The sequence below is a fragment of the Balaenoptera musculus genome, chromosome 17, assembly GCF_009873245.2.
Source record: "Balaenoptera musculus isolate JJ_BM4_2016_0621 chromosome 17, mBalMus1.pri.v3, whole genome shotgun sequence".
NCBI classification, from domain to species: Eukaryota; Metazoa; Chordata; class Mammalia; order Artiodactyla; family Balaenopteridae; genus Balaenoptera; species Balaenoptera musculus.
In genome coordinates, this window is record NC_045801.1 from 1,227,291 (window position 1) to 1,251,295 (window position 24,005).

At 51.6% G+C, this 24,005-nt stretch overlaps 2 protein-coding genes across 2 annotated transcripts in view; both read right to left on the reverse strand.

Moving 5' to 3' along the window:
* LOC118883323 (zinc finger protein 260-like) overlaps window positions 1–17,543 on the reverse strand; it is a 44,657-nt gene extending 27,114 nt beyond the window's left edge. Inside the window, 2 exon segments of the mRNA XM_036830053.1 lie at window positions 13,448–14,229; window positions 15,985–17,543. Coding sequence (XP_036685948.1) covers window positions 13,448–14,046 — 599 coding nt within the window. The 5' untranslated portion in view covers window positions 14,047–14,229; window positions 15,985–17,543.
* On the reverse strand, window positions 3,875–13,441 carry LOC118883322. The gene is made up of 3 exons (XM_036830052.1): window positions 12,643–13,441; window positions 6,042–6,200; window positions 3,875–4,857 (listed from the first exon to the last, which is right to left on the reverse strand). Exons 1-3 carry the CDS (start codon window positions 12,783–12,785, stop codon window positions 4,554–4,556), a joined length of 606 nt encoding a protein of 201 aa, XP_036685947.1. The 5' UTR covers window positions 12,786–13,441; the 3' UTR covers window positions 3,875–4,553.
* Window positions 17,544–24,005: the final 6,462 nt, after the last annotated feature.

A 24,005-nucleotide genomic window follows, 5' to 3' on the forward strand; every position in this document is an offset into this window, starting at 1 on the left:
CCTGTCTGAGGGGAGGTGGCGGTCACAAAGGGACGCCAGTTCAAACGTCCACGCTGCTGCAACAGGCTGAAGGCGGAGGGGACACAAACGGTACCGGCCCAGGAGCAAACCCTCCTCCACCCCCCCTCCCAGCTTGGAGCCTGTGCGCCGCCGGAAAGAACCCGAACTCGGGGCGCTTGGCAGTGGAGAGCAGGGTGCCCCGGCTGAGTCCGGCCACGGACCTCGGGCCAGGGGCAGCTCTGAGCCTCTTTTCCATCTGCAAAGTGGGCATCACCACAGCTCCCGTCCCTGGGGTTCCGGGCGCTTGGGGAGGCGCCCCGCAAACGGACACCCGCGATCGTCAGGGGCCAGTGTGCCCCCTGCGTCCCGCCATCCGCGCCCCCCACGCCCGGCCGAGGCCAAGGTCGCGGCGGCTGCGGGGACAACGCGCGAGCGCGGGCTGGGCCAGGGTCCCCCGCAGCCGCCACCACCGCCGCCCGACGCCCACTCACCTTCCGAACGGGAGGTGGCTGCCCGCCCGCCTGCCGGCCGGAAGTGCTCCCGCGCCCCGCCCGCCCGGCCGCGCGCACTTCCGGGACGCTCTAGGTCCCCGGAGGACCGGTGCCTTGGTGACCTCGGGGGCGGTGGGCGGGGCGCCTCGGGAGCGGCGGGCGTGGGCCCTCGCCAAGCAGGGCCGCCCCACAGGTGTCCGACAGCGTGTCTGCGGCCTTTGACCACCGCAGCCGCGCCGAGAGCCTGGGGCCGGGAAGGTCCCTTCGCGTGCCGCGGACCCGCCTGCGCCCTCTCAGCCCAGAGCCCGGAGCCCGTCGAGGCCGGCCGCCCCTTGTTCGTCTGCGGAGCTCGCGGTCTCCGGTCCACACGCTTCCAGGGCAGCGCGCGTCTGGCACGCATCCCTCCTTGCGGAGCGAGGCTTGGCTCTCACACGTATTCTTTTAGCCCCTGGAATTCTCCCTTCCGCAATATGAAAAGTTCCACCCAAATCATCCTTGGAGAGATCTTTCTTTCCCCAGGATGGACGGCCATCATTTGCTGGGGAACTTGCTGAAGACATTCTTCCCCCCTTTTTTGGGGTGTCTCGAATACCCCCTAAACTGCCCTTTCATTGAAGTGTGCTCCCAAACTCTAGGGCCTGAGGGGTGTGTTACAGATGTTCCCAAAAGCTTTCCGTGGAATTCTTCCTGAAAACAGCTGGAGGAGGATTCCATGAACCTATCCACCAGGGATGGACGTCCAGCAGGGCTGCGTGCCCATGGCTACCCCTGAGCCTGGGCAGGTAGAGGACAGGAAGACAGCAAGGGCGGAGCCACAGCCCCAGGCCTGAGGATCTCATCAGGGAGGAAGAGACATCTGGTCCCAGGGCGGATGCCAAGGCAGCAGAAAAACTGGATGATCAGGGACGTGTGAAGGACCAAGTGTCTGGGGGGCGGCCGTGCTTGGTGGGTGGTGAGACCAAGACAAGAGCTGGGAAAGAGGCTGAAGCATGCCTGGGGCTGGAGAAAAGGTGCCTACACCTGGAGCAGCTGATTCCCACCAAAGACTAGAGGTGGAGATAGTGGAGCTACCTGCTCAACCTGCCCCGCTCCTGGTGGACCCCAGTCCTGTAGGTTCTGTAAGAGTTACCCCCGACCCCCTCTGCCTGACCTGGTACCAGGCCCTGGGCCACAGGCTGGGGTACAGTGTGGAACAGGACAAGTCCCTGCCTCAAAGGGCTAAGGAGGTGACATCAGAGAAGAAAGGGAGGGAGGAGGGCAAGCTAGTCACACAAAGGCTGGAGGTGAGAGCGTTTAAAGCAGAGGAGCATGTGCGAAGGTCCTGAGGCATCGTGGAGTGTCCCTGCGGATTTGGAAGACTAGGCAAGCTGGAGTGTGGTGAGCAAAGGGGGGACAGAACAAGCTGGACAGCGGGCTTGAAGCCAATTTGGAGCCTGGATTTCATTCTTCTTGCACCAGGAGCCACTCAGGTCCCGAGCAGGGGAGTGAGGAGTGCATTTAAGAACAGTTTGGGGCCGTGGGGAGGCAGGAGAGAAGGGGAGAGATGGGCTAGATGGAGAGGAGGCTCGGTGGGGGCCGTGTGGGCGGCAGAACTGACAGTACTCGCTGCCCCCTGGGCTGTGGGGCATGAGGACACCTCGGGGTTCAGGCAGGAGGGAGACGGGGAGATGGCAGGGGAGAGGAGGGGGGTTGTGATGGAAATGCACACAACCTAATTCTCCTTGGATGTGTCCTCCCCGATGGTGGACAGCGGTGGCCGTGGGCTGGACTTTCACCCTTTCTCTTCTTCAGTCTGTCCCGCTGGTTCAGTTTCAGAGGGATGGGGGCAGCCTTCTGTTTCCCATGAGGGTGGGGAGACCTCAGGGGTTCTAATTACTCCCGTGGAGACTTTTAGCCAATCACCCTTTTTCTTACCACCTCTGCCCCACTGTCAGGGTTACCCGGGCCCCCATCCCCAGGCCCTGCCAGCCTTCTCAGCCTGAATGTGCACCTTGTCAAGTGTGTAGGCTTCTGCCGAGAGCTGCTTCTCCTCATTTTCCAGCTTCTGAAACCTCCAGCCGACAGCGCTTACTCTTCTCTCTCCGGCCTCGTGAATCTTCTCTTTAGCCCTTCGCCTGAGTCACGGATCTAACTCGCGTCCCCACCCTCAGCATCCTGGGCTCTTTAGCCCTTCGCCTAAGCCACGGATCTAACTCGCGTCCCCACCCTCAGCATCCTGGGCTCTTTAGGACGCTGAGCAGCTTCCCTGCCCCCCGCAGCTGACAATAGCACCTCCCCTCAGTTGTGACAACCAAAAAAATGTCCCCAGGTGTTGCCAGTGTCCCCTCCTGAGGGCAGAATCGCCCCTCGTGAGAACATCTGCTCTAAGAGAGGCAAAGTGAGCAGGGGCACAGAGGGGAGGACTGACAGAGCACGTCAGAGCTCAGGACCTGAACGGGGTGCTTACAGGGTCTGGGGGCAGGCAAGGGCACGTCACACTGCAGGCATGAAGCAACGACAGGGCCTAACTTTGTTTCCCAGATAAAAATGTCCCCCTGCTTTTTGAAAGTTCGCTTTACACCATTTTGCCTTTACAAGAGACCTATGTTAGTACCTGTTTTCCGACAAATCCAAACAGGATTTTAGCTTTTTTTGAATAAAGCCAAAAAGTGAAAACGGCGCTCAGCATTTGTTCTGCAGCAGCTGCAACCGAGGCAGCGAGAGTGGCCCTGCCAAGCTCCTTTGGAACTACACTCAGCACCAAGCTGCCAGGGCTGCGAACCGTGTCTGGGGGTGTCTGCGCTTCCTCTCGATTTGTCTTGTGTGCCGTGAGCAACATGTGTCCTAACAAGGTAACTAAGTGCCTCTTCGCTTTATGCCATTTCGGCCTTGGAAGGTGTCACAGGAACGCTCTGCTTTTGGATAGCAGGGGAACCTGTATCTAGGCTCAGAGAGGCGGTGTCTATTGAGGGACACGGTATTTTGCTGCAGCAAGGGGTCATGCCCATCCTAAGTTAGCACATTCCTTTTCTTTTCTTTTTTTTAAAATTTTACTTATTTTATTTTTGGCTGCGTTGGGTCTTCGTTGCTGCGGGCGGGCTTTCTCTAGTTGCGGCGAGTGGGGGCTACTCTTCATTGCGGTGCACGGGCTTCCCATTGCGGTGGCTTCTCTTGTTGCGGAGCACGGGCTCTAGGCCCGCAGGCTTCAGCAGTTGTGGCTCACAGGCTTCAGTAGTTGTGCCTCTCGGGCTCTAGAACACAGGCTCAGTAGTTGTGGCGCACCGGCTTAGTTGCTCCGCGGCATGTGGGATCTTCCCGGACCAGGGCTCGAACCCGTGTCCCCTGCATTGGCAGGCGGATTCCTAACCACTGCGCCACCAGGGAAGCCCAGCACATTCCTTTTCTGATTTGTGTGTTGGTCTCTTACAAGTTTGGTTAAGATGAGGCGGCCCCCAAGAGACGCATCCAGAGGCAGTGACCAGCTGGGACTCTGGCTCTGCAGGCCTGGGCCAGACCCTGAGCTGGGAGATGGTCTCTCCCTTGAGGCAGTGGCACCTCCCTGGGGAATCTTGACTGTGGGGAGAGCAGCTGAATGCAGTGAACAGGTCAGAACAGATGTTTATTGTAGGAGAAAACAAGATCCAGAGGCAGCAGGACAAGGAAGCACTGACAGATGCCCAGGGCATCTAGGAAGAAACGTGGGGACCAGCGCAACACCCGTCTGGGTTAAGAGAACACCGCGTGAAAAGCAAGCCCCGGGAAAGCGAGGCGAGAACAAAAGAGAACATCTATCCCAAATGTAGACCACACTTGCTTTCCACGGACTGAAGGATGTGAAAATAAAGTAAAAGTTCAACAAATTTGACTAGTTGGAAAGTTGCATTTCTAGGACTAAAAATAACAGTCGGAAACACTAGACTGGGGAAAGCGTCTGCCCCAGCACAGGCCCAAGGCCACCAGCTGTGCATAGGCGTTTATAGCCCATGGCCACCTCGGTCCACCAGGGGAGCATGAGGAGACCAGCATCCCCAGTGCTGAAGCTCTCCCGGAAACAAACACGCAGTAACACCAAGAGGCAGGACACTAAAGGCAAACAGGACCAGAGTGCTGCGTGGGTGAGGCTGCAGGGACACAGGCCACGCGGGGCCGCAGGGAGCTCGCAGGTGTGTCGGGCGTACCTGACACCGGGGCCGCCCAGTGCCGGGATCGCTGTGGGCACTGGGGCCGGGGCGCCGGCAGCTCACCCCGAGGGACGGCTGTCCTCAGGCCTTGGAAACCCCCGTCCGTGGAGTCTGCAGCGTCAGCCTCGCCCTGTGGCCGGGCCTGGATCCTGCAGGGGCTCTGGTCAAGGGGGGGACCTCCGGCTCCCGGGTTCGCTGACAGGCGGCTGGAGTTTGAGCGGAAGCAGTGAACTCCGAACAGTGAACTCCGAGCTCGGGGCAGGGGTCCTTGAAGGCACCGGCTGCCTCTCAGAGCACAGCCCTGACCCCAGGCAGTGGATCCCGGGTCACTCCCGCCCTGTCCCCCGCCATTTCCCTCCTGGTCCCAACACTGCTTCCTTGGGCCTCGGAGACACCCGCTTTACCCCTCCATCTTTGCTCAGTGAAAACCCCACCCTCACCGTGACCTCTCTCTGTGCTGCTCCAGAGCAAATGCCCAAGTGCCCCAGCACCAGGGGCTTCCATTGCAAGCAGGGCGACTCGGAGCCCTGGCCTTGCCCCCAGGGCCCAGGCCAGCCCAGCGTCACTCTGCAGTGCGTCTTGGTGTCTAGCTCACCGGCAGAAGAAAGGAATGATCACATCTTGGTGCCCAAAACGGGGACAGACATGAGCGGCCATTAGAAATAAAGCCCAGGTGACATGCTGGTGCCCAGAGCCTCCCCAGGGGTGCAATGGACCTGGCGAGGGCGACCTGGGCCGAAGCCCATCAGCCCCGCCTGCTCTGTGGCCCGCACCGCCAGCTTCCCTCAGAGCACAGGATCTGGCACGAAGGACCACAGACGTCACGTCCCCGGGACATCCGCAGGTGTCCCCATGTCCGTTCAAGGTCCTCTGTGCCTTCGCTCTGACGCCAGGTCATGCCGTCCCAGCGCTCTCCGTGCTGGCCCCGGCAGCGGGGAGCCTGCGCGGTGACTCAGGTGCCCTGACGTGTTTCTGCGGTCGCTGCTTTAACAGTTCTCCTGTGTTCAGCGGCGAGGGGACACCCTGAAGGGCATTTGTCGGGACAAGCTCCGAAGCCAAGGAGGTTCTGACTTGGCCGGCAGCTGCTTCCACCTGGAGCCTGTCCTACAGCTGAGGGAGGGGAGCTGAGCGCCTCAGAACCTCCAGAAGGTTCCCTGCAGTTACGTGCCCTTTTCATCTCACTGCTTTCACAGGGCCTCTCAGCCGAAACACTTCCCTCCACCTCCACCTGACCTGATGGCAGGCACTGCCCGAGGGTGGAGTGTCTGCTGCCCGGCCACCTGCCCTGAGGTGACAATGCCTGCCCTGTAGTGACAGCCCTCCGCGCCCCGTGTCCCCGCACGCCCCTCCTGCTGCCTAGCATGTGGACCGCAGGGGTGTCCTTTCTCACCATGGCCTTTCTCTTCCCTTCCTTCTTGATCTCTGTTCCTCCCTGGAGTTCAGGAATGTGGAAGTTTTGCTAGTTTTGAGGTTCCTTTTTATGCATATTTCATCAGGAACTTCTTGCTTTGGGGCTGATCTGCTTTCACAACCGAAAAAGGAGAAATACCTTTTGAATAAATAAAGAAGCGCAATTATCACCTGGTTGATAATTGGGAAATTATCAACAGTTGGGAAATAGCCAACTGTGTGAATAAGGCCATGGCTCTGGGCACATGGACACGCGGACACTGGTATTTGGTGGGGATAACAGCCACGGGAGCTGGAGGAGAGCAAAGTGGGGAAGGGGGCACGGGCTGTGGCTCAACCCGTGTATCCCACCCTGGGTGGCAACAAGATTTCAAGGAAAGTGCTTCAAAACTTGGGACTTCCCTGGTGGCACAGTGGTTAAGAATCTGCCTGCCAATACAGGGGATACGGATTCAAGCCCTGGTCCGGGAAGATCCACGTGAATATTAACAGTGATGGCAGAAACTCTGTACTGCTCTTGTTTTCAAACAGAATGCCGTTTAACATTTAACCTTAAGGTTTAATTTGCTATAGATTTTTTTGTTCTTTGATTTTTATTTTATATTGGAGTATAGTTGATTTACAATATTGTGTTCATTTCAGGTGTACAGCAAAGTGATTCAGTTATACATACATATATGTGTGGGTATATATATATATTCTTTTTCAGTTTCTTTTCCCATATAGGTCATTACAGAGTACTGAGTAGAGTTCCTTGTGCTATACAGTATGTCCTTGTCAATTATCAATTTTTATATATAGTAGTGTGTATATGTTAATTCCAACCTCCTAATTTATTCCTCCCCCCCACCTTTCCCCTTTGGTAACCGTAAGTTTGTTTCCTAAGTCTGTGAGTCTATTTTTCCTTTGTACATAAGTTCATTTGTATCATTTTTTTTTAAGATTCCACAAATAAGTAATATCGTATGATACTTGTCTTTCTCTTTCTGACTTACTTCACTTAGTATGATAACCTCTAGGTCCATCCACGTTGCTGCAAATGGCATTATTTCACTCTTTTTTTATGGCTGAGTAATAGTCCATTGTATATATATACCACATCTCCTTTACCTATTCCTCTGTCAATGGACATTTAGGTTGCTTCCATGTCTTGGCTATTGTAAATAATGCTGCAATGAATACTGGGGTGCATGTATCTTTTGAAATTATGGTTTTCTCTGGATATATGCCCAAGAGTGGGATTGCTGGATCATATGGTAGCTCTATTTTTAGTTTTTTAAGGAGCCTCCATACTGTTCTCCATAGTGGCTGCACTAATTTACACTCCCACCAACAGTGTAGGAGGGTTCCCTTTTCTCCACACCCTCTCCAGCATTAATTATTTGTAGACTTTTTGATGATGGCCATTCTGACCAGTGTGAGGTGATACCTCAGTGTAGTTTTCATTTGCATTTCTCTAATAATTGGCAATGTTAAGCATTTTTCATTTGCTTTTTGGCCATCTGTATGTCTTCTTTGGATAAATGGCTATTTAGGTCTTCTGTCCATTTTTTTGATTGGGTTTTTTGATATTGAGCCACATGAGCTGTTTCTATATTTTGGAGATTAATTCCTTGTCAGTTGCATCGTTTGCAAATATTTTCTCCCATTCTGTGGGTTGTCTTTTTGTTTTGTTTATGGTTTCCTTTGCTGTGCAAAAGCTTCTAAGTTTGATTAGGTCCCATTTGTTTATTCTTGTTTTTATTTTCATTACTCTAGGTGGATGCAAAAACATCTTGCTGCAGTTTATGTCAAAGAGCATTCTGCCTATGTTTTCCTCTAAGAGTTTTAGAGTATCCGGTCTTACATTTAGGTCTTTAATCCATTTTGAGTTTATTTTTGTACATGGTGTTAGAAAATGTTCTAATTACACTCTTTTACATGTAGCTGTCCAGTTTTCCCAGAACCACTTATTGAAGGGACTGTCTTTTCTCCATTGTATGTTCTTGCCTCCTTTGCATTGATTAATTGACCATAGGTGCGTAGGTTTATCTCTAGGCTTTCTATTCTGTTCCATTGATCTATAAGTCTGTCTTTGTGCCAGTACCATACTGTTTTGAGGACTGTAGCTCTGTAGTATAGTCTGAAGTCAGGGAGCCTGATTCCTCCAGCTCTGTTTTTCTTTCTCAAGATTGTTTTGGCTATTCAGGGTCTTTTGTTTCCATACAACTTTTAAGGTTTTTTGTTCTAGATCTGCAAAAAATGCCATTGGTAATTTGATAGGGATTGCCTTGAATTTGTAGATTGCCTTGGGGAGTATAGTCATTTTCACAACATTGATTCTTCCAATCCAAGAACATGGTATATCTTTCCATCTGTTTGTGTCATCTTTGATTTCTTTCATCAGCATCTTGTAGTTTTCGGAGTACAGGTCTTTCACCTCCTTAGGTAGGTTTATTCCTAGGTATTTTATTCTTTTTGATATGGAGGCAAGTGGGACTGTTTCCTTAATTTCGCTTTCTGATCTTTTGTTGTTATAGAAATGCAACAGATTTCTGTGTATTAATTTTTTATCGTGCAACTTTACCGAATTCATTGAGTTCTAGCAGTTTTCTGGTGGCATCTTTAGGATTTTCATGTATAGTATCATGTCATCTGCAGACAGTGACAGTTTTACTTCTTCTTTTACAATTTGGATCCCTTTTATTTCTTTTTCTTCTCTGATTGCTGTGGCTAGGACTTCCAAAATTATGTTGAATAAAAGTAGCCAGCGTGGACATCCTATCTTGTTCCTGATCTTAGAGGCAATGCTTTCAGCTGCTCACCACTGAGTATGATGTTAGCTGTGGGTTTGTCATATATGGCCTCTATTATGTTGAGGTATGTTCCCTCTGTGCCCACTTTCTGGAGAGTTTTCTTTTTCTTTTTTTTATCATAAATGGGTGTTAAATATTATCAAAAGCTTTTTCTGAATCTATTGAGATGACCATATGGTTATTATTCTTCAGTTTGTTAATGTGGTGTATCACACTGATTGATTTGCGAATATTGAAAAATCCTTGCATCCCTGGGATAAATCCCACTTGATCATGGTGTATGACCCTTTTAATGTAGTGTTGGATTCGGTTTGCTAGTTATTTTGTTGAGGATTTTTGCATAATATCAGTGATATTGCCTGTAATTTTCTTTTTTAGTGGTATCTTTGTCTGGTTTTGGTATCAGGGTAATGGTGGCCTCGTAGAATGAATTTGGGAGTGTTCCTTTGTCTGCAATTTATGTCGTCTATGCATCTATGAATTTATGTCATCTATGAATGCAATCTGTCTGGTTAGAGGATTCTTCAGGCTATTTCCTCGAGTTGGCTTCAGTAACTCATCTTTCTTCTATAACCCACTTCATTTGAGTTCTCACATCTCTTGGTTCGACAGTTTATCCTTCTAATCTCTGATGTATCTGCCATTATCCTCCCCTTCTCACTCCTAATAGCTCCTTTGCTCCTTCCTTCTCTCTTTCTGGATCCCACTGCCAAGGAATGTCAATTTTCATAGTCCTGTCAGAGAACCAACTTTTATTAAAAATGCTCTCCATGGGGCTTCCCTGATGGCGCAGTGGTTTAGAATCTGCCTGCTAATGCAGGGGACACGGGTTTGAGCCCTGGTCTGGGAAGATCCCACATGCCACGGAGCAACTAGGCCCGTGAGCCACAACTACTGAGCCTGCGCGTCTGGAGCCTGTGCTCCGCAACAAGAGAGGCCGCGATAGTGAAGAGGCCCGCGCACCGCGATGAAGAGTGGCCCCCACTTGCCGCAACTAGAGGAAGCCCTCGCACAGAAACGAAGACCCAACACAGCCAAAAATAAATATAATAAATAAATAAATAAAAGATTACTATTAAAAAAAATGCTCTCCATGGTATCCATTCCCATTAGTTGTATTAATTTCTATAATTTATTTCCTCCATTCTACTTTGAGTTTATTCTGTTGGCCTTTTTTCACTTTTAAAGTTGGATGCTTAGCTTGTTGATTTTCAGCTCTTCTGCTGGTCACATAAGGCTACAAATTTCCGTTTGGCTTTAGTTGCACCAGAAGTTCTGGCAAGTTGTATTTTCATTATCATCCAGGTTTAAGTATTTTATAACTGTCATTACATTTTTTCTTCTCTCTTTTAAAAAATTTATTTTTTTTGGCTGTGTTGGGTCTTCGTTGCTGTGTGCGGGCTTTCTCTAGCTGCGGTGAGCGGGGGCTACTCTTTGTTGCAGTGCGCGGGCTTCTCATTGCGGTGGCTTCTCTTGTTGCAGAGCACAGGGGGCTTCAGTAGTTGTGGCGTGTGGGCTCAGTAGTTGTGGCTCATGGGCTCTAGAACGCAGGTTCAGCAGTTGTGGTGCACGGACTTAACTGCTCTGTGGCATGTGGGATCTTCCTGGACCAGGGCTTGAACCCGTGTCCCCTGCATTGGCAGGCGGATTCTTAACCACTGCGCCACCAGGGAAGCCCATGTTTTTCTTCTTTGACTCAGGCTACTTAGAAGGTTTTCTTTTTCGGGAATTTGAGTTTCATTTGAAGAGCAATAGCAAAAAAAAAACAAAAAACAAAAACAAACAAACAAAAACCCATCAAAATAGATTTATCTGAAAGATTTGGGTTCAGTGCTTGGTGGTGATGTGGTTTCATAATGGTTAACTCAGAAGAAATGGGAAATGAGCCCGTCTGTCTGCGCCAAAATGACAGGAGGCAAAAAAGACGGTGGACTGATTTTAGTTTGATTGTGTGATTTATTTTCTCATGTCTCTCTTGTTTTCCTGGTTGATTTCATTCTCTTGAGAGAGGGACTGACGGTTGTCTGCTTGCACAGCCACCTCTCATGCCTGTCCCCTCACTAAGGACACTAACACGTGACCAGAGCTGACAGTGGCTGAACTGGGGGTCAGCATGACACTGAGGTCACACACAGTCACTGACCAGGTTGAGCACTGTCAGTGCCTCCGAGTCACCTCTGAGGAACCATAGGCACAAGGAGGTGAAGGACGGGCCCAAGGTCCCACATCTCCAAGGCACGAGGATCGAGTCAGTAACCCCTGGCTTGAGAGACTACGCTCTTTGCCACCTGCTTCCTCTCTAGAAGACACCAGATTAGAATGCTTCTTCTATCAAATTGGCGAGATTAAGACCCATCTGCTGTCTGTGCACTGCTGGGGCACTTATGCAGCACAACCTGGGGGAAGGTATTTGCCAGAATGATCTCCCTGTCAGCTCATTTCTGGCAACTGGTCCTGTTGGCCCTAAATGTGGAAAAGATGTTTACTGCATTGTTTATAATGACCTAAACTGGAAACAGCCTACATGCCTTTGTTAGGAGACGGCTAAGTCAACTTTTAATTTAACGGATCATTATGCAGCCACAAAAAATGCTTCCCATTGGTATTAACGTGGAAACATAATAACATAGAAAACGATAATTTTTCTATAGTACATGTGATGTGTTGTAATTTATGGTACATTTATACAATATTTTATATATAACAATATATCCATCATGGTATATTATAAACCATAATAAATAAAAACCAAACCAAACCGAAGAAGATGCAGACACCCCTGGAACGTGTCACATACCCTTCATCTGGAACCGGCCAAACCCAGCCCACTGTCTGCTTCTGTAAGTAAAGCCTTATTGGCCGTTTCTGTGCTGTGACTGCTATTGCATGTCATGGCTGAGCTGAGTTGTGGCAGAGACCTTATGGCTACAAAGCCAAGAACAGTTATTATCTGTCCCTTAACAGAAATGTTTGTCAACCTGCCAATCTGCATTGTTGTTATTGCTTCTTTGCTCAGCCTTGGAGAGCAAACTGCAGATGTCATGACCCTGTGGCCCTTAAGACCTCAGCAGGCATCTTTCATGACAAGGACGTTGTCTGGGATGGCTGCAGGCCATCAAACCAGGGAGCTTTGACACTGATGTGCCCCCCCTCCCCTGTGGACAGTCTAGACCCAACGTTTGCCAAATGTCCCAGTGACCTCCTGTATAGCAACCTTTCCCCACCCACGATCACAGGTGTGTTTTCCCTAAGCCAGACCCCGGCACCTGTTTGAACAACTTTGCCTCATCACATCTCCAGTTCCGGGGCTGTGAGAGCAGGATCACAGGTCACACCTGGGGCCTGCCTGTCGGGGGAGGAGGAGGGCCTGCCGAGCTGTGAAGCGGAGGTGCCAGCTCAGGCAGAGCTGTTATAACGTCGTAGCTTTTAGAAAGAACAAGAGTAAGAATCTTAACCTGGAGGGATGTTTCCACTGGGAGCACTCTCTCCTGTCTCCTGATGGAGGAGCCCCCAAGACCAAGGCCATTATTAGTTTTCTGGGTCCAAAGAGCTGAAAATGTAGGTATCAACATTTTCCTGATAAAAAGCCCTATTACTTCCTGGATGACAGTCACCTCGCCCCTCTTATACTGTGCTGAAATTCTGGGACAAACCACACCCCCGCCCAGGAGAACGTGGAGGCCCATCCAGACCACTCTTGGAGGGAAGCCAAGGGCAGGCACAGCACGTGGATGTGAAGGGGGTAGGATGGAACCTGGGGGCCAAGCACAGAGAAGTGGAACTAACCTGAACGGAGAGCTGGCCCTGGGGGGCAGGCCCACCGTCTCGTGTCTGAAAGGCCGCACGGCAGGCAAAGGCTGCATCCAAGCTGCCGTCAACATCCCGGGGCCCCACATGGCCAGGGCAGGAAGCTCCCACAGTGGCAGCATTTAGTGTCCTGAGTGGTCCACCTGTTAAGTCAGGCTGCTCAGCTGGGATGATGGCTGATGCGGGAGGACACACAGAGAGCCCAGTTCCTGGGAGCAGGGGCCAAGTTCAAGGAATGGTTCTCCAGAGAGGAGGGAAGGCAGAGGACAAAGCACAGCACCGCCGCCACAGCCAGCCAAGGCGACAGTGGGGTCCCCAGTGCTCACTGCGGAAGCACTGCCATCCAGCTCAGGGCCACAGGCCTCCTGCCAGGCTGCACGGAGGTGGACTTGGGACCCAGTGGGCCAAGGGTCTGCAGCTCAGTCTTCAAAGGAGCCGGTGGGAGGGCCGAAGCCAGCATGGGAGTCACAGGCGGAGGCGGCAGTGGGAGGTGCTGGCCGTGCTCGGGTCTGAAGCCTGTTCCCTGGACGGCAGTTTGTACACTCGCCTCCCTGGTGCCACAGCTGCGAGGAGCTGCCTTGTTATCATGATGTCTTGCCCCGGAGATTCTCTAGACCAGAAAGGTCTCCGGCCACACTGGTGTTTGCTGACCTGGCTGGGGCGGTTTTGCTGGTGACGGCAGGACCCCCAGCCCGATCAGATGCCAGGGGAGGAGGACCCCCAGGCAGGCCTGCCAGGACAGTTCTCGCGGGCACAAAGCTCCGAGTCTGGATGGCTTCCCCACGCTCAGTGCTTCTTCCGTGGGTGACGTTTCCGATGGCGAATAAGACATGAGCTGTAGGCAAAGGTTTTCCCACATTCCTTACATTCGTACGGCTTCTCTCCAGTGTGGGTTTTCTGATGTTTTAGGAGATTCGAACCGCAGTTAAAGGCTTTGCCGCACTCACTGCATTTAAAGGGCTTTTCTCCGGTGTGAATCCTCCGGTGCTTGGTCACGTCGGAGCTGTGCCTGAATGTCTTCCCGCACTGGGCACACTGGAACGGCTTCTCTCCAGTGTGGACTCTCTGGTGGCGAACGTGATCCGTCTTGTGCTTAAAGACGCGCCCACATTCGCTGCATTCGTAGGGCTTCTTCCTCTGGAAGGGAGTGAACACAGGAACCCCCTCAAAGTCATCTTTAAACGAAGCACTGAAGGCCTCAAACATGTGTTCCTCGTCCTCACGACTCAGGCTGGGTTCCTTACTGTGCTTTTTGGCCAAAGTGGATCTCTGGTTTGGCTTCTTTTTCCTAGACGCTTTATCTTCCTTGGGAGAGTCCTTCTGCACACGTACTTCTTCCTCTGGGGTCTGTGCCTTCATTTTTTTGCCTGTGGGCTTTTCCATCCTTCTTGTCCCCAGGAGAGAGGAAGGACCACTGGAAGCCGGCAAGGGCCAAGGAGAATGACCAGCAGCAAAGTTCTCCAGCCTTACGAATTTCCTTGTAACTCCACTTCTTCAGAAAGGTCTTGCTTTAGACACAACACTGTATTTTTCCAAGCTGGTAACTGCAGTTCTGGAACAGAAACTCTGCAACAAAGAGAAGAGCACCAACAACCCTTCTGAGGCTGGAGAGAAACAAGACCATGAACATTAGATTAAACGAGTGTTTGGGAGGAACACAGCCGTGAGGTCTTTGAGCGCTGAGTTATGAAGGGACAGATGGGCAGGGAAGGGGTGGGGGAGGCATGGGAACACGACCCCCTTCCCTTTCCTGCTCACGTATCCCACCTGGACATCTAACGAGTCTCAGGCTGGACATGACCAAATAGAGCACTTATTTCCCAGAAACCCACCCCCGCCAACCTCACTGTTCCCAGTTTTCCTCATCTCAGTAGATGGCATCATCGTTTACTCAGTTGCTAACCAAGGAATTCTTTTTTTAAAAAAATTAATTAATTTATTTATTTTTGGCTGCGTTCGGTCTTCGTTGCTGCGTGCGGGCTTTCTCTAGTTGTGGCGAACGGGGCTACTCTTCGTTGTGGTGCATGGGCTTCTCACTGAAGTGGCTTCTCTTGTTGCGGAGCATGGGCTCTAAGTGCGCGGGCTTCAGTAGTTGTGGAATGCAGGCTCAGTAGTTGTGGCGCATGGGCTTCATTGCTCTGCGGCACGTGGGATCTTCCCGGACCAGGGCTCGAACCCGTGTCCCCTGCATTGGCAGGCAGATTCTTAATCACTGCGCCACCAGGGAAGTCCCAACCAAGGAATTCTTATTCCTCTGCCAGGGGCCGGTGTCTCCACACCTGCGTCCAGTAGGACTCATGTGTACCATGGACCAACGACTGCCGCATGGTCCCCAAATTGGAGTTTTCCCCGCCCTTTACTTCCTCCTTCTCCACTTCTTGTATTTGGGACCAGACAACGTGCTTTTGGAGTTACAGGCTGTGGGAGCCACATGTGACCCTCATGGAAGGTACCTCCCATCACCTGGAGCCTGGATTCTGAGCTGGATCAAACTTGCTCCCACCCTCACGCTGGCCCTCCCTTGGGTCCATCCTCCACAGAGCAGCCAGTGAACCCCCATCACATCTCTGCCCAAATCCCCACTGGCTCCCCTCACACTGCTGCCCCTGTGCTTCCCCACTCCCCCAGCCATCCTTAGGTTTGCCACACATTCCTTCCTGCCTCAGCGCCTGGCTGCTCCTAGAAACAGGTCCTGAGAGGAGGTGTTGGTGGTGCTGGCCCCTCACTCATTCAGAGCTCTGCTCTGAGGGCCCTTCTCAAGCAGTCCTCCCTGACCCCACTCCCTGGTTCCCTTACCCGGCTCCCATTCTCCTTGTGGCACTTAACTGGAGCCAACTCATCCACTGAAGGCCAAAACCCCAGGGAACCATCAACTACGATCTTGCTTGCATTGTCTAAAAAATCTGACATTCTCTGTCTCTAATCCCATCTAAAAGAATCCCAATTTCACCACGAATTCAAACAGGAATCGGTCGGTCCCAGTGATAGGTCAGGTCCAGGTGCTTGTAGAAGCATCACCAGCATGGCTCATGTTTCATTGGTTAAGAACCTTCATCTATTTCTTTTTCGTATTATTTCTGAGCTTCGTTGACCTGCCTCTTTCCTCAGTGCTAACTAGTGCAATTCCAGGATAAAGCCTTGACAAACTTCAGGCTCTTTAACCGCTAGCAAAAGAAATCCTCCTCAAGATTAGGAGAAAGCACTTTCCAAAGAAAGCAGATCGTGTTCTGAGTCCTCAAATCATCCCTGAGAAGACCTCCCACGGCCTGTGCTGGTTACCCGATCTACTGGGAGGTCCATATCCTGACAGGCTTGTCTCACCCTAAAATGTGGTGCTCTGGGTGATAATGTTCCAAGTGACATACATTTTGAGGTACAAATGCTTTGAATTCCCTTTAAGTTAAAGGGGGTACTTGGGCTTTCATCCACTCTCCCATGCATAGAGGCAACGCATAAAATGACTGGACAGGTTTCCCAACTTGACAAGAGTTTGAGAGTCTGGCTTCTTCTAAATGCAAATGTTTAGATACACCTGACTTGGTTTCAGGTAAACGTCCTTCTCTGAAGGCTCTGTTGGAGGGAGCTTCTGGGAGGAGGCTGCTCTCAGCATCAGGTGAGAGCCAGAACTGAGGGTGATGGAAGGCCACCTAGGCTGAGCGAAGCATGCACAAATACGGGAGCATCTCTGCTGGGGAGGTAGGCGGAACCAGGGCAGAGGCTCACGGCCCCAGTCAGCCAGGCTGGAGTTTGAGCTCAGGTGTAGTGTTAGTAGGAAACAGATGAAAACCAAGAACCAACAGGAAAGTGCCATCAACCCTCTAGCCCACGGCTCTCCAGGGAAGGTGTAAACTCAGCTTGGCTCTGTGCTGACCCACTTGATGGAGAGGGGTGGTCCTCGAACCCACTGAGCCTGATAGCTGCCGGCTGTGCTCCAAGAACTGTTCCCCCATCAGGACTCCTGTCACTCCACGTGTGGCTTGTCACTGATGCGGCAGTCTCCCGATGAGGCGAGGGCTCTTCAGGGCAAGGATCGTGTCTTTTTCATCCTTGAATCCCTAGTTACTTGGCTGTAGCCTGCACATACTGCTGCTCAGGAAACATTCTAGATAATCGTCTTGTCTGCCTAACTCAAGCTGGCAGGTGCTTAATGGCAGAGACTGGACGTACTCACTTCTCTAAGTCCCGTGCACACCAAGGAATAAAATATTTAATTATTAACAGCGGCGTAGACCTGAGGTCATTGTCTTGGTCTTTTCATATCACAGGCCTGTAGGCCTGGTGACTGCTACAGCCAGGCAGAAAACTCAATCCACCTTGCCAGAGCAGACGAGAACCCTGGCCTAAAGGCCGGGGTGCTGGTACCTGCTGTGCGACTTCAGTGTAGCTCCCTCACTCTCTGTGCCAGGCCTCTTGTAACATGAAGCTTTGGGTATCCCCCTGCAGCAGGACACTCCGCGGTAACCTCACTTGTCCTCAGAAGCCGGGGTCTCAGGGAGAGACTGGATTACTAGTGGTGGGAGATCCAAGGGCAAATATGCACCCAAGCAGTCTGTGGGCCCCGGGTCCGCCTGCGGGCCCGCAGCGGTGTCGAAGCCGAGGAGAGGGCGCCTGACAGAGCCTCGCCAGCCTTGGGCCCGGGGACTCCACCTCGATCCGCACGGAGCTGGTCTTCGAGCCTCGCCCTCCTCCCCGCGGCGCCCAGGAGCCGAGAGAGGAGTGCCGTTGCTCTGGGCGGGGGGCCCACGCGACGCCAGAGGGACCCAGTGAATTCCTGCATGGAGGTTGGGGCGGGCGCGCCCGTCGCAGCGTTCCCGGGCCGGGAGGGACGCCTCGTCTCCGAGCCCCGCCGCAGCCCAGCTACCCAGTGCCGGGAAGCTGCACAGTCGAGCAACCCCACCCATGCGCCGGCCGGAAGGGCCCGCCTCTGGGCCCGCCCCTTCCTGCGTCGCTCTAGGAGGCGAGGGCTCGGGCCTCTCTGTGGTGCTCCCGGGAGGGCTCCGCCCCTCAGCTGGTTTCCCATTTCAGGCGATCCCCGCTGGCCTGCCCGCCCTCTCGCCTTCGGTGCCCGCAGGAAGAGCCCGCTCCCAGCCGGCCGTTTCCGGTGCCGCTCTAGGTGGCGAGGCCCCAGCATCTCGGTGGTGCGCCACGGAGGACTCCGCCCCCGAGCCACCTCCTCCCGCTCTGCTGGGGTCCCACACGCCCCCTCACGCAGCCACCGCCCCGCATTAGCTGCACCTCAGTCACCTCTGCACCCGCTCCCTTACTCTTGTGCCCCCTTACTCCTGTGCTCCATCACTCACTTCAGCCCCCCTCGCTCTCCCCGCACCCCCTTCCTTCTTCTTGTGGCTCCCCCCACTCCCCCCAGCCCCCTCCCTCACTCGTGCCCTCTCCTCCAGCCACCTGTTTGAGTTTCTTAGAGGCAGCAGGCACGCTATGGCCTGCGTTCAGTTGCACTGGCCACTCCCTCTGCCTGGGACTCTTGTCCCCAGCTGTCTGGTTGGCTCACTCCCACTTCTGCCTGCTGAGAGCTCACCTCCTAGAGGGAACCCCTGACCACTGACTACCCTGTGTGTATTAGTTTCCTGGTTATCACAAGGTTACCAGCTTAAAACAATACGTGTTTGTTATAACACAGTTCCTGTGGGACAGCAGTCCAGCGAGTCTTAGGTGGTCCTCTGCTCAGTCTGTCAAGGCTGCGGTCATGGTGTCCGTGAGCTGTGTTCTCAGCTGGAGGCGAGACTGTGGAAGGATCTGCTTCCACACTCATGTGGTTGTTAGCAGGCTTCCTTTCCTGGTGGCTGTGTGACTGAGGGCCAGCTTTTTCTGGGCTGTTGGGAGGCTGACCTTAGGTCTTAGAGGCTGCCCACAGTTCCCTGCCATGTGGCCCTCTTCATGCTCCTTCAGGGTCAGTGGAGAGCCTCTGGCCCCGGTCTACTGGGGTGGAGTCTCATATGACCTAACGGTAGGAGCAGCCTTCTGTCACCCCTGCTGTAGTCCGCTGGCTAGGAGCACGTCCTGGGTGCTGCCTGCACTGTTGGGGGTCACATTCTGTAATACCACAGCATTCTGCCTCTTTCTCCACCTTCTGGCCCTCACCCTTCCCTGCATTTTTTTCATAGCAGATTCCACTTTCTAACATACTATGTAATTTCCTTATTATTGTGTTTATTATGTTCATCTTCCCTTCCCACGCCAGAAAATCAAGTCTTTGGGGGCGCACGGTTTTGCTTTTTCTGGTGGGGTCTCATGATGTGCAGTGCAACGAATGGGCACTTGACCCTGATGTCACCTAGATACAGCCTTCTCCCACGTATCTCTGTTTCTAGCCCCTGCTGTCCAGCTCTCTCCTGGACTTCACCCTTGCAGGAGCTTTAGGTACCTCGATTTCAAAATATTCAAGACCAAACTCAACTCTGCTTCCTTCTTTGTTGCTACTGTCAACTTCAGTAATATAATAATAGCCAGGTATTTTACCAGCAAAAGCAAGTTTATTTGGGAATAGCCAGAGGAATTGCAATTCAGGAAATGCAAGCTATGGTGGACCATAGGCAAATCTAGAAGGAAGGAAAAGGGGGGAGTTGGGAGGAGCTGGTCCCACAGCACAAGGGATGGGATGCTGGTCCCACACACGCCGGGCGTGAGAGCTCCCCCTACAGGCTTGAGAAGTCCCCTTACCTTGGCCCTCCAGCAACCTGCTGGCCACCCTCTTGCCACCGCTTGCCCTTCCATGAGACCCTAGCAAGTAGTGTACGTTTCTGCAAGGCCCGGGCTTCAGGCCCTGAGCTCTCCAGCACCTGGCATACCCTCCCGCCTTCCTGCACCTGACTGACCTGTCCTCCAAGACTCTGCTCAGTTCAGCCCTCAGTGTGTGCTTCTGTCCTACTTTTGCAACTTTATGTGGAGTTGTTCTGCTTGTGCGTCTGTCTCTACACATTACATACCACCTATGACTTGGATCAGCACCTGCCTTATTCACCTTTGTATCCCCAGGACCCCAAACACGGCCCAGCCCAGAGCTGGTGCAGAATCAATATTATTGAGTGACTGATGGCTGGACAGAGAGAATGCGACTGAGAAGAAGCAGCACAGCGGAAAGAAAGGCGTTCTCCTGTCTCTGAGGAGAGACACAAAGCTTGGCCTCCTGGTGGCCCTGGTGGCTCCCTCCAGCCCCCCTTTGGTGGCCGAGTTGGTCCACCAGGAGCTCCAGGTGATGCCAACAGCATTGGTGTGTAAGGTCTGGTCAGAGGCCATTTCCCCAGCCAGGAAGCCCTGCTGTCACCCAGACGGTCCCCCCCTTCACCACCAGCTGCCCTATAAATATGTACAGCAACATTGGGGGATGAGGGAGGAAGGGAGTCCTCTTTCCATGGGGGCAGCCTCTGTGAGGAGGAGAGCTGGGGGACTTGGAGTTTTTTCTGGGGCATCCTCTGCTCCAGGCCCCTGCCAAGTGCTCAGAATGCTCACCTTCCAGAATATCGGCTTCCTTCTCGGTGGGGCGCTGTAGCCCGGGCACCTGCATACAAGGCGCATGTGTTCTGATGTGGGGGTCATGGGTGGGGGGCCAACAGGGAGAAGAGAATTCTAGGACACGAAATGGCACATGGGAGGCAAGCTTGGCTCAGCAGGAAAGAGCTGTGCTCACCTAGATTGAATGTTATCCTAACTTGTACTGTCGCCGATACACAATCAGGGAGATTTCCCAGCTCCCTCTCTCCCACCTCCTCACATTTTAGAAGTTACGTTATTTCTACTTGGTCAGAAAATACATATAAAGTACGTTCTTCCACTCACTTTTTTTTTTGGCCACGCCACATGGCTTGCGGGATCTTAGTTCCCCAATCGGGGATTGAACCCGGGCCACAGCAGTGGAAGCGTGAAGTCTTAACCACTGGATGGCCAGGGAAGTTCCACCACTCACTTTTTTTTGATGTTAGACCCAAGGTCAGGGCATTAAATGATCACACCGTCCATCTTTTTTTGCTGAAGTTCCTGTCATCTCTTGGTTGGATGAAGCTTCTGGTACATCCCTCATGTTGGGCTCAAAGGTACAGGATCCCTGAGCTCCTGTAAGATCAGAGTGTGAGTGGATACACAACCCTTGGTTCACAGTTTCCTTTCTTGTTTTTTTTGAAACTTCTGCTCCATTGTCGCTTTGCTTACTGTTGTGGATTTTGAGAAATTTGATGCTGGTCCAATTCTTCTGCTCCTGGAAAGTATTTGACCTTTTTGCCTGGGAACCTTGACTTTTTCTTTATCGTCAAAATCTCACAGTTTTTGTAGGCAGTCTCAGACTTGGTCATTGTGGCTTATGTTTTCCTGGTACCTAGTGATCCCTTTCAAGATGTAGATTTAGGTCTTCTTTTATTTCCAGAAACTTTTCTTGGATTATAGTTTTAAGTCTTAGTTCTTTTCCATTGTTTTATTTTCTTCAGGAATTCCAGTTTTCCATACATTATCTCTTCTTTGCCTGTCTTCCATTTTGATCACTTTCTCTCTAACACTTCTTACTTCTTCATTTTTAAATTCTCTTTGTTATTTTCCTGCTTTCCTTATTAATTTCATTCAAATCTGTTCTCCCTTGTGCATCTTGTCATTCAGTCTTCATTTCTGATTGGTTATTGATTTTTCTTCTATGTTTTCCTGAGTTCCCTTATTTCTTCCTGCTTTTTGTTCATTTCTGTTCTGATTCAAGTTTTTTTCCCCCTTTGTTTCCATATCTCCAAATACTTGCAGATATTTGATTCAGTTTGGAGTTACAGTTTCCTTCTATTTTGCTATTGGTTATTTTGGGAATTTTCATGAGCTGAATTGTTTGATCCCCATTTTCTCTCCCTTTGCGTAGTGGTTTTAGAGAGATGGTGAGCTCACCCCTGCGTTTCTGTGTACAGAGGTATGGGTTGTTTTACAAGATTCCTAGCCCAAGAGGGACCTCTTGTGTCAATGTAAAAAAAAACATAGTTTCGTTACCTGATGCCTTTTGTTTGTGGAAGAGGGGTGTCAGTGGGGAAAGGATGTGTGATGTTTGATTTTTGAAAACTTTCTTTTGTCTCACAGGATCTTAAATAATTCCCCTTCTTGCTTCTTGTTTTACAGGTAACTCAAAGTTCGGATGTTTTCTGTCTTATAGTTACGCCCAGGGCATGAGTTTTCTGTCGTTTTATTTGTTCTTTATTGATATTTTGAAGGAAATGTTAGAAGATTCAGATTTATGCTGCTGCTATTACTTCAACTATGCAGAATTTCCTCAATACATATTTTTGAATGAACAATAATAGCTGATGTTTACTAAGAGTTTATTGAATGTTCTAAGCATTTTACTTGTGTTATCTCATCTAATCCTCACAGCAGCCCGATGATTTAGGTACTATAACATCTCCATGACATGGCTGAATAAATTGGGGAACAGAGAAGTCATACAATTTTCCAGAGGTCGTAGAGCTAGTGCATGCAGAGCCAAGCTTCTGACTCCAGAGCTTGCATTCTTAATCATCATACCACACACACACACACACACACACACACACACACGCACAATGACTGTCCTCAAGATATTGTTAAGTAAAAAGAAAGCAAGTTTTATTATAAAAGCAAACAATGGCTAAAACAAAACCTATATTCATGTATTTGTTTCTATACGTCCAGATGAGAATGGAGAAATGTATGGAGGCACACACACCAGTCTAGGGGCCAGCAAACTTTTTCTGTGAAGGGCCATCTAGTAAATATTTTAGGCTTTTCAGGCCAGATGGCTTCTGTTGTAGCTATTCAGTTTTGCCCTGGAAGTGTGAAATTAGCCATAGACAAAATGTAAACAAATAAGGTGGCTGTGTTTCAGTGCATCTTTATTTACAAAAACAGGTAGCTGGCCGGATTTGGCCTGCAGGATGTAGTTTGCTGCTCTATTAACTTTGGCTACCAGATGGGGTATATGGAGATGAGGCAAAATGAGAGGGAAGGTGAATGGAGAAATAAAGTTGTGCCGAAGTGGAAAAAAGACACACTATAATATTAAAATAGAGATGCAGAATTAACTGTGACGATTCAAAACTTAAGTAAGCATATGGATGCATGAAAACGTAATTTGATTAAGCAGTGGGGTTGTGGACATATTTGGTCTTAGATTCCTGTTGTTATTTTAATACTGCTGTGAAATTTAATGAACAGAAACATCATTTAAAATGGAGTCAGGAGGCCAGAACGGGGAGCTCTCACACCCTGTCACTCCACCTCAGTTGCAGACCCAACAGGAGGAAGGAAGATTTTCTCCCCGCCTGGCAACAGCTCAGCCAATGAAAAACCACTAAACTTCAAACTCCCAGTTTCCTCCAATGGACTCTGTTTAGAACAGCCCCTCCCAACTCCCCTTTGGTTATTTTGGGAATTTTCCCAACTCTGAGGCTGTGTTCTGTCCGTACAGCTTCTCTTTCATTGTAGCTGGTGGTTCACAAGCAGTCTGGAGCTGAGGGCTTTCCTGCGGCCGCCGCACTCAGCGGTTTCCTGCCCGAGGCTGTTCTGAGGTTGGGGCTTCACGAGGCTGCTCCTCTCCAGGACGCCTGCTCTGCAGGGCTGAGAGCCCACGTGCCACCGCCCCTGCCACGTACCCTGGGTTTCTTTCTGGGAGGATTATGAGGCTGAGTAAGGGGGCACCCCGAGGGGAGGTTTTTCCACGTTACTCCAGCATAGCCCCCGCCCCAGTTCTCCAACTCTGGGTGCCCAGAGCCACCCTGGTCCCATGGGTGAGGGCGGCTCTGGTCTGGTCAGCATCCTTGACACTGAAACACATTTCTGCATCCCCAAGTGGGCCTCCCCCCAACCCGCTCTCAGGCAGGAGCCCTTGATGTGTGCAGGCCTGACGTCTTCGAGTGACATCGCTGTGACTCCCCTCCCTTCCGGAGAGTTCCTGGTCGGACTGTGTGCCTAGGAGTCGGTGGTCTCGCTCAGCTCCCACTGCTGACCAGTCCCCGAGTCCATCGGCTTCTGCAAACCCCGGTGGTCATTGGAGGGCGCCGCTGGGTCTGTCCAAGGCCGAAGGCCGGGAATCTCTGTCCTCAGGAATGTCCTGCTTTGGGGTCACTGCTTCGTCCTCACCCAGTTCTCATGGTCGCGAACAAGGACAGGAAATGCGACCATGGCCATCTGCTTCCTGCGCTAAGAGAAAGGAAGTCCCAAAGAAAACACCATGTTAAAGGAGCTGGGGCGGGATGCCCAGGACTGCCCACTGGGACAGGACTCCCGCAGCCCCTCGTCCAGCTGGCAGCTCGGGTGAGCCCAGAAAAGAAGGGAACACAGCATTCTGCCTGAGCTTGCTGCCAGCGCCAGGGCTGGGTGGGGACACAGGGCCT

Excerpts from the sequence above, each read along its gene's own strand:
- LOC118883322 (XM_036830052.1), bottom strand. The coding sequence starts at position 12,785 with ATGCTGCCACTGTGGGAGCTTCCTGCCCTGGCCATGTGGGGCCCCGGG. Across the intron at positions 6,201-12,642 it reads AGGGCCAGCTCTCCGTTCAG|GTATTTCTCCTTTTTCGGTT; the intron begins GTTAGTTCCACT and ends TTTATTCAAAAG. Across the intron at positions 4,858-6,041 it reads AAGGGAAGAGAAAGGCCATG|CCGCCTGTCAGCGAACCCGG; the intron begins GTGAGAAAGGAC and ends CTCAAACTCCAG.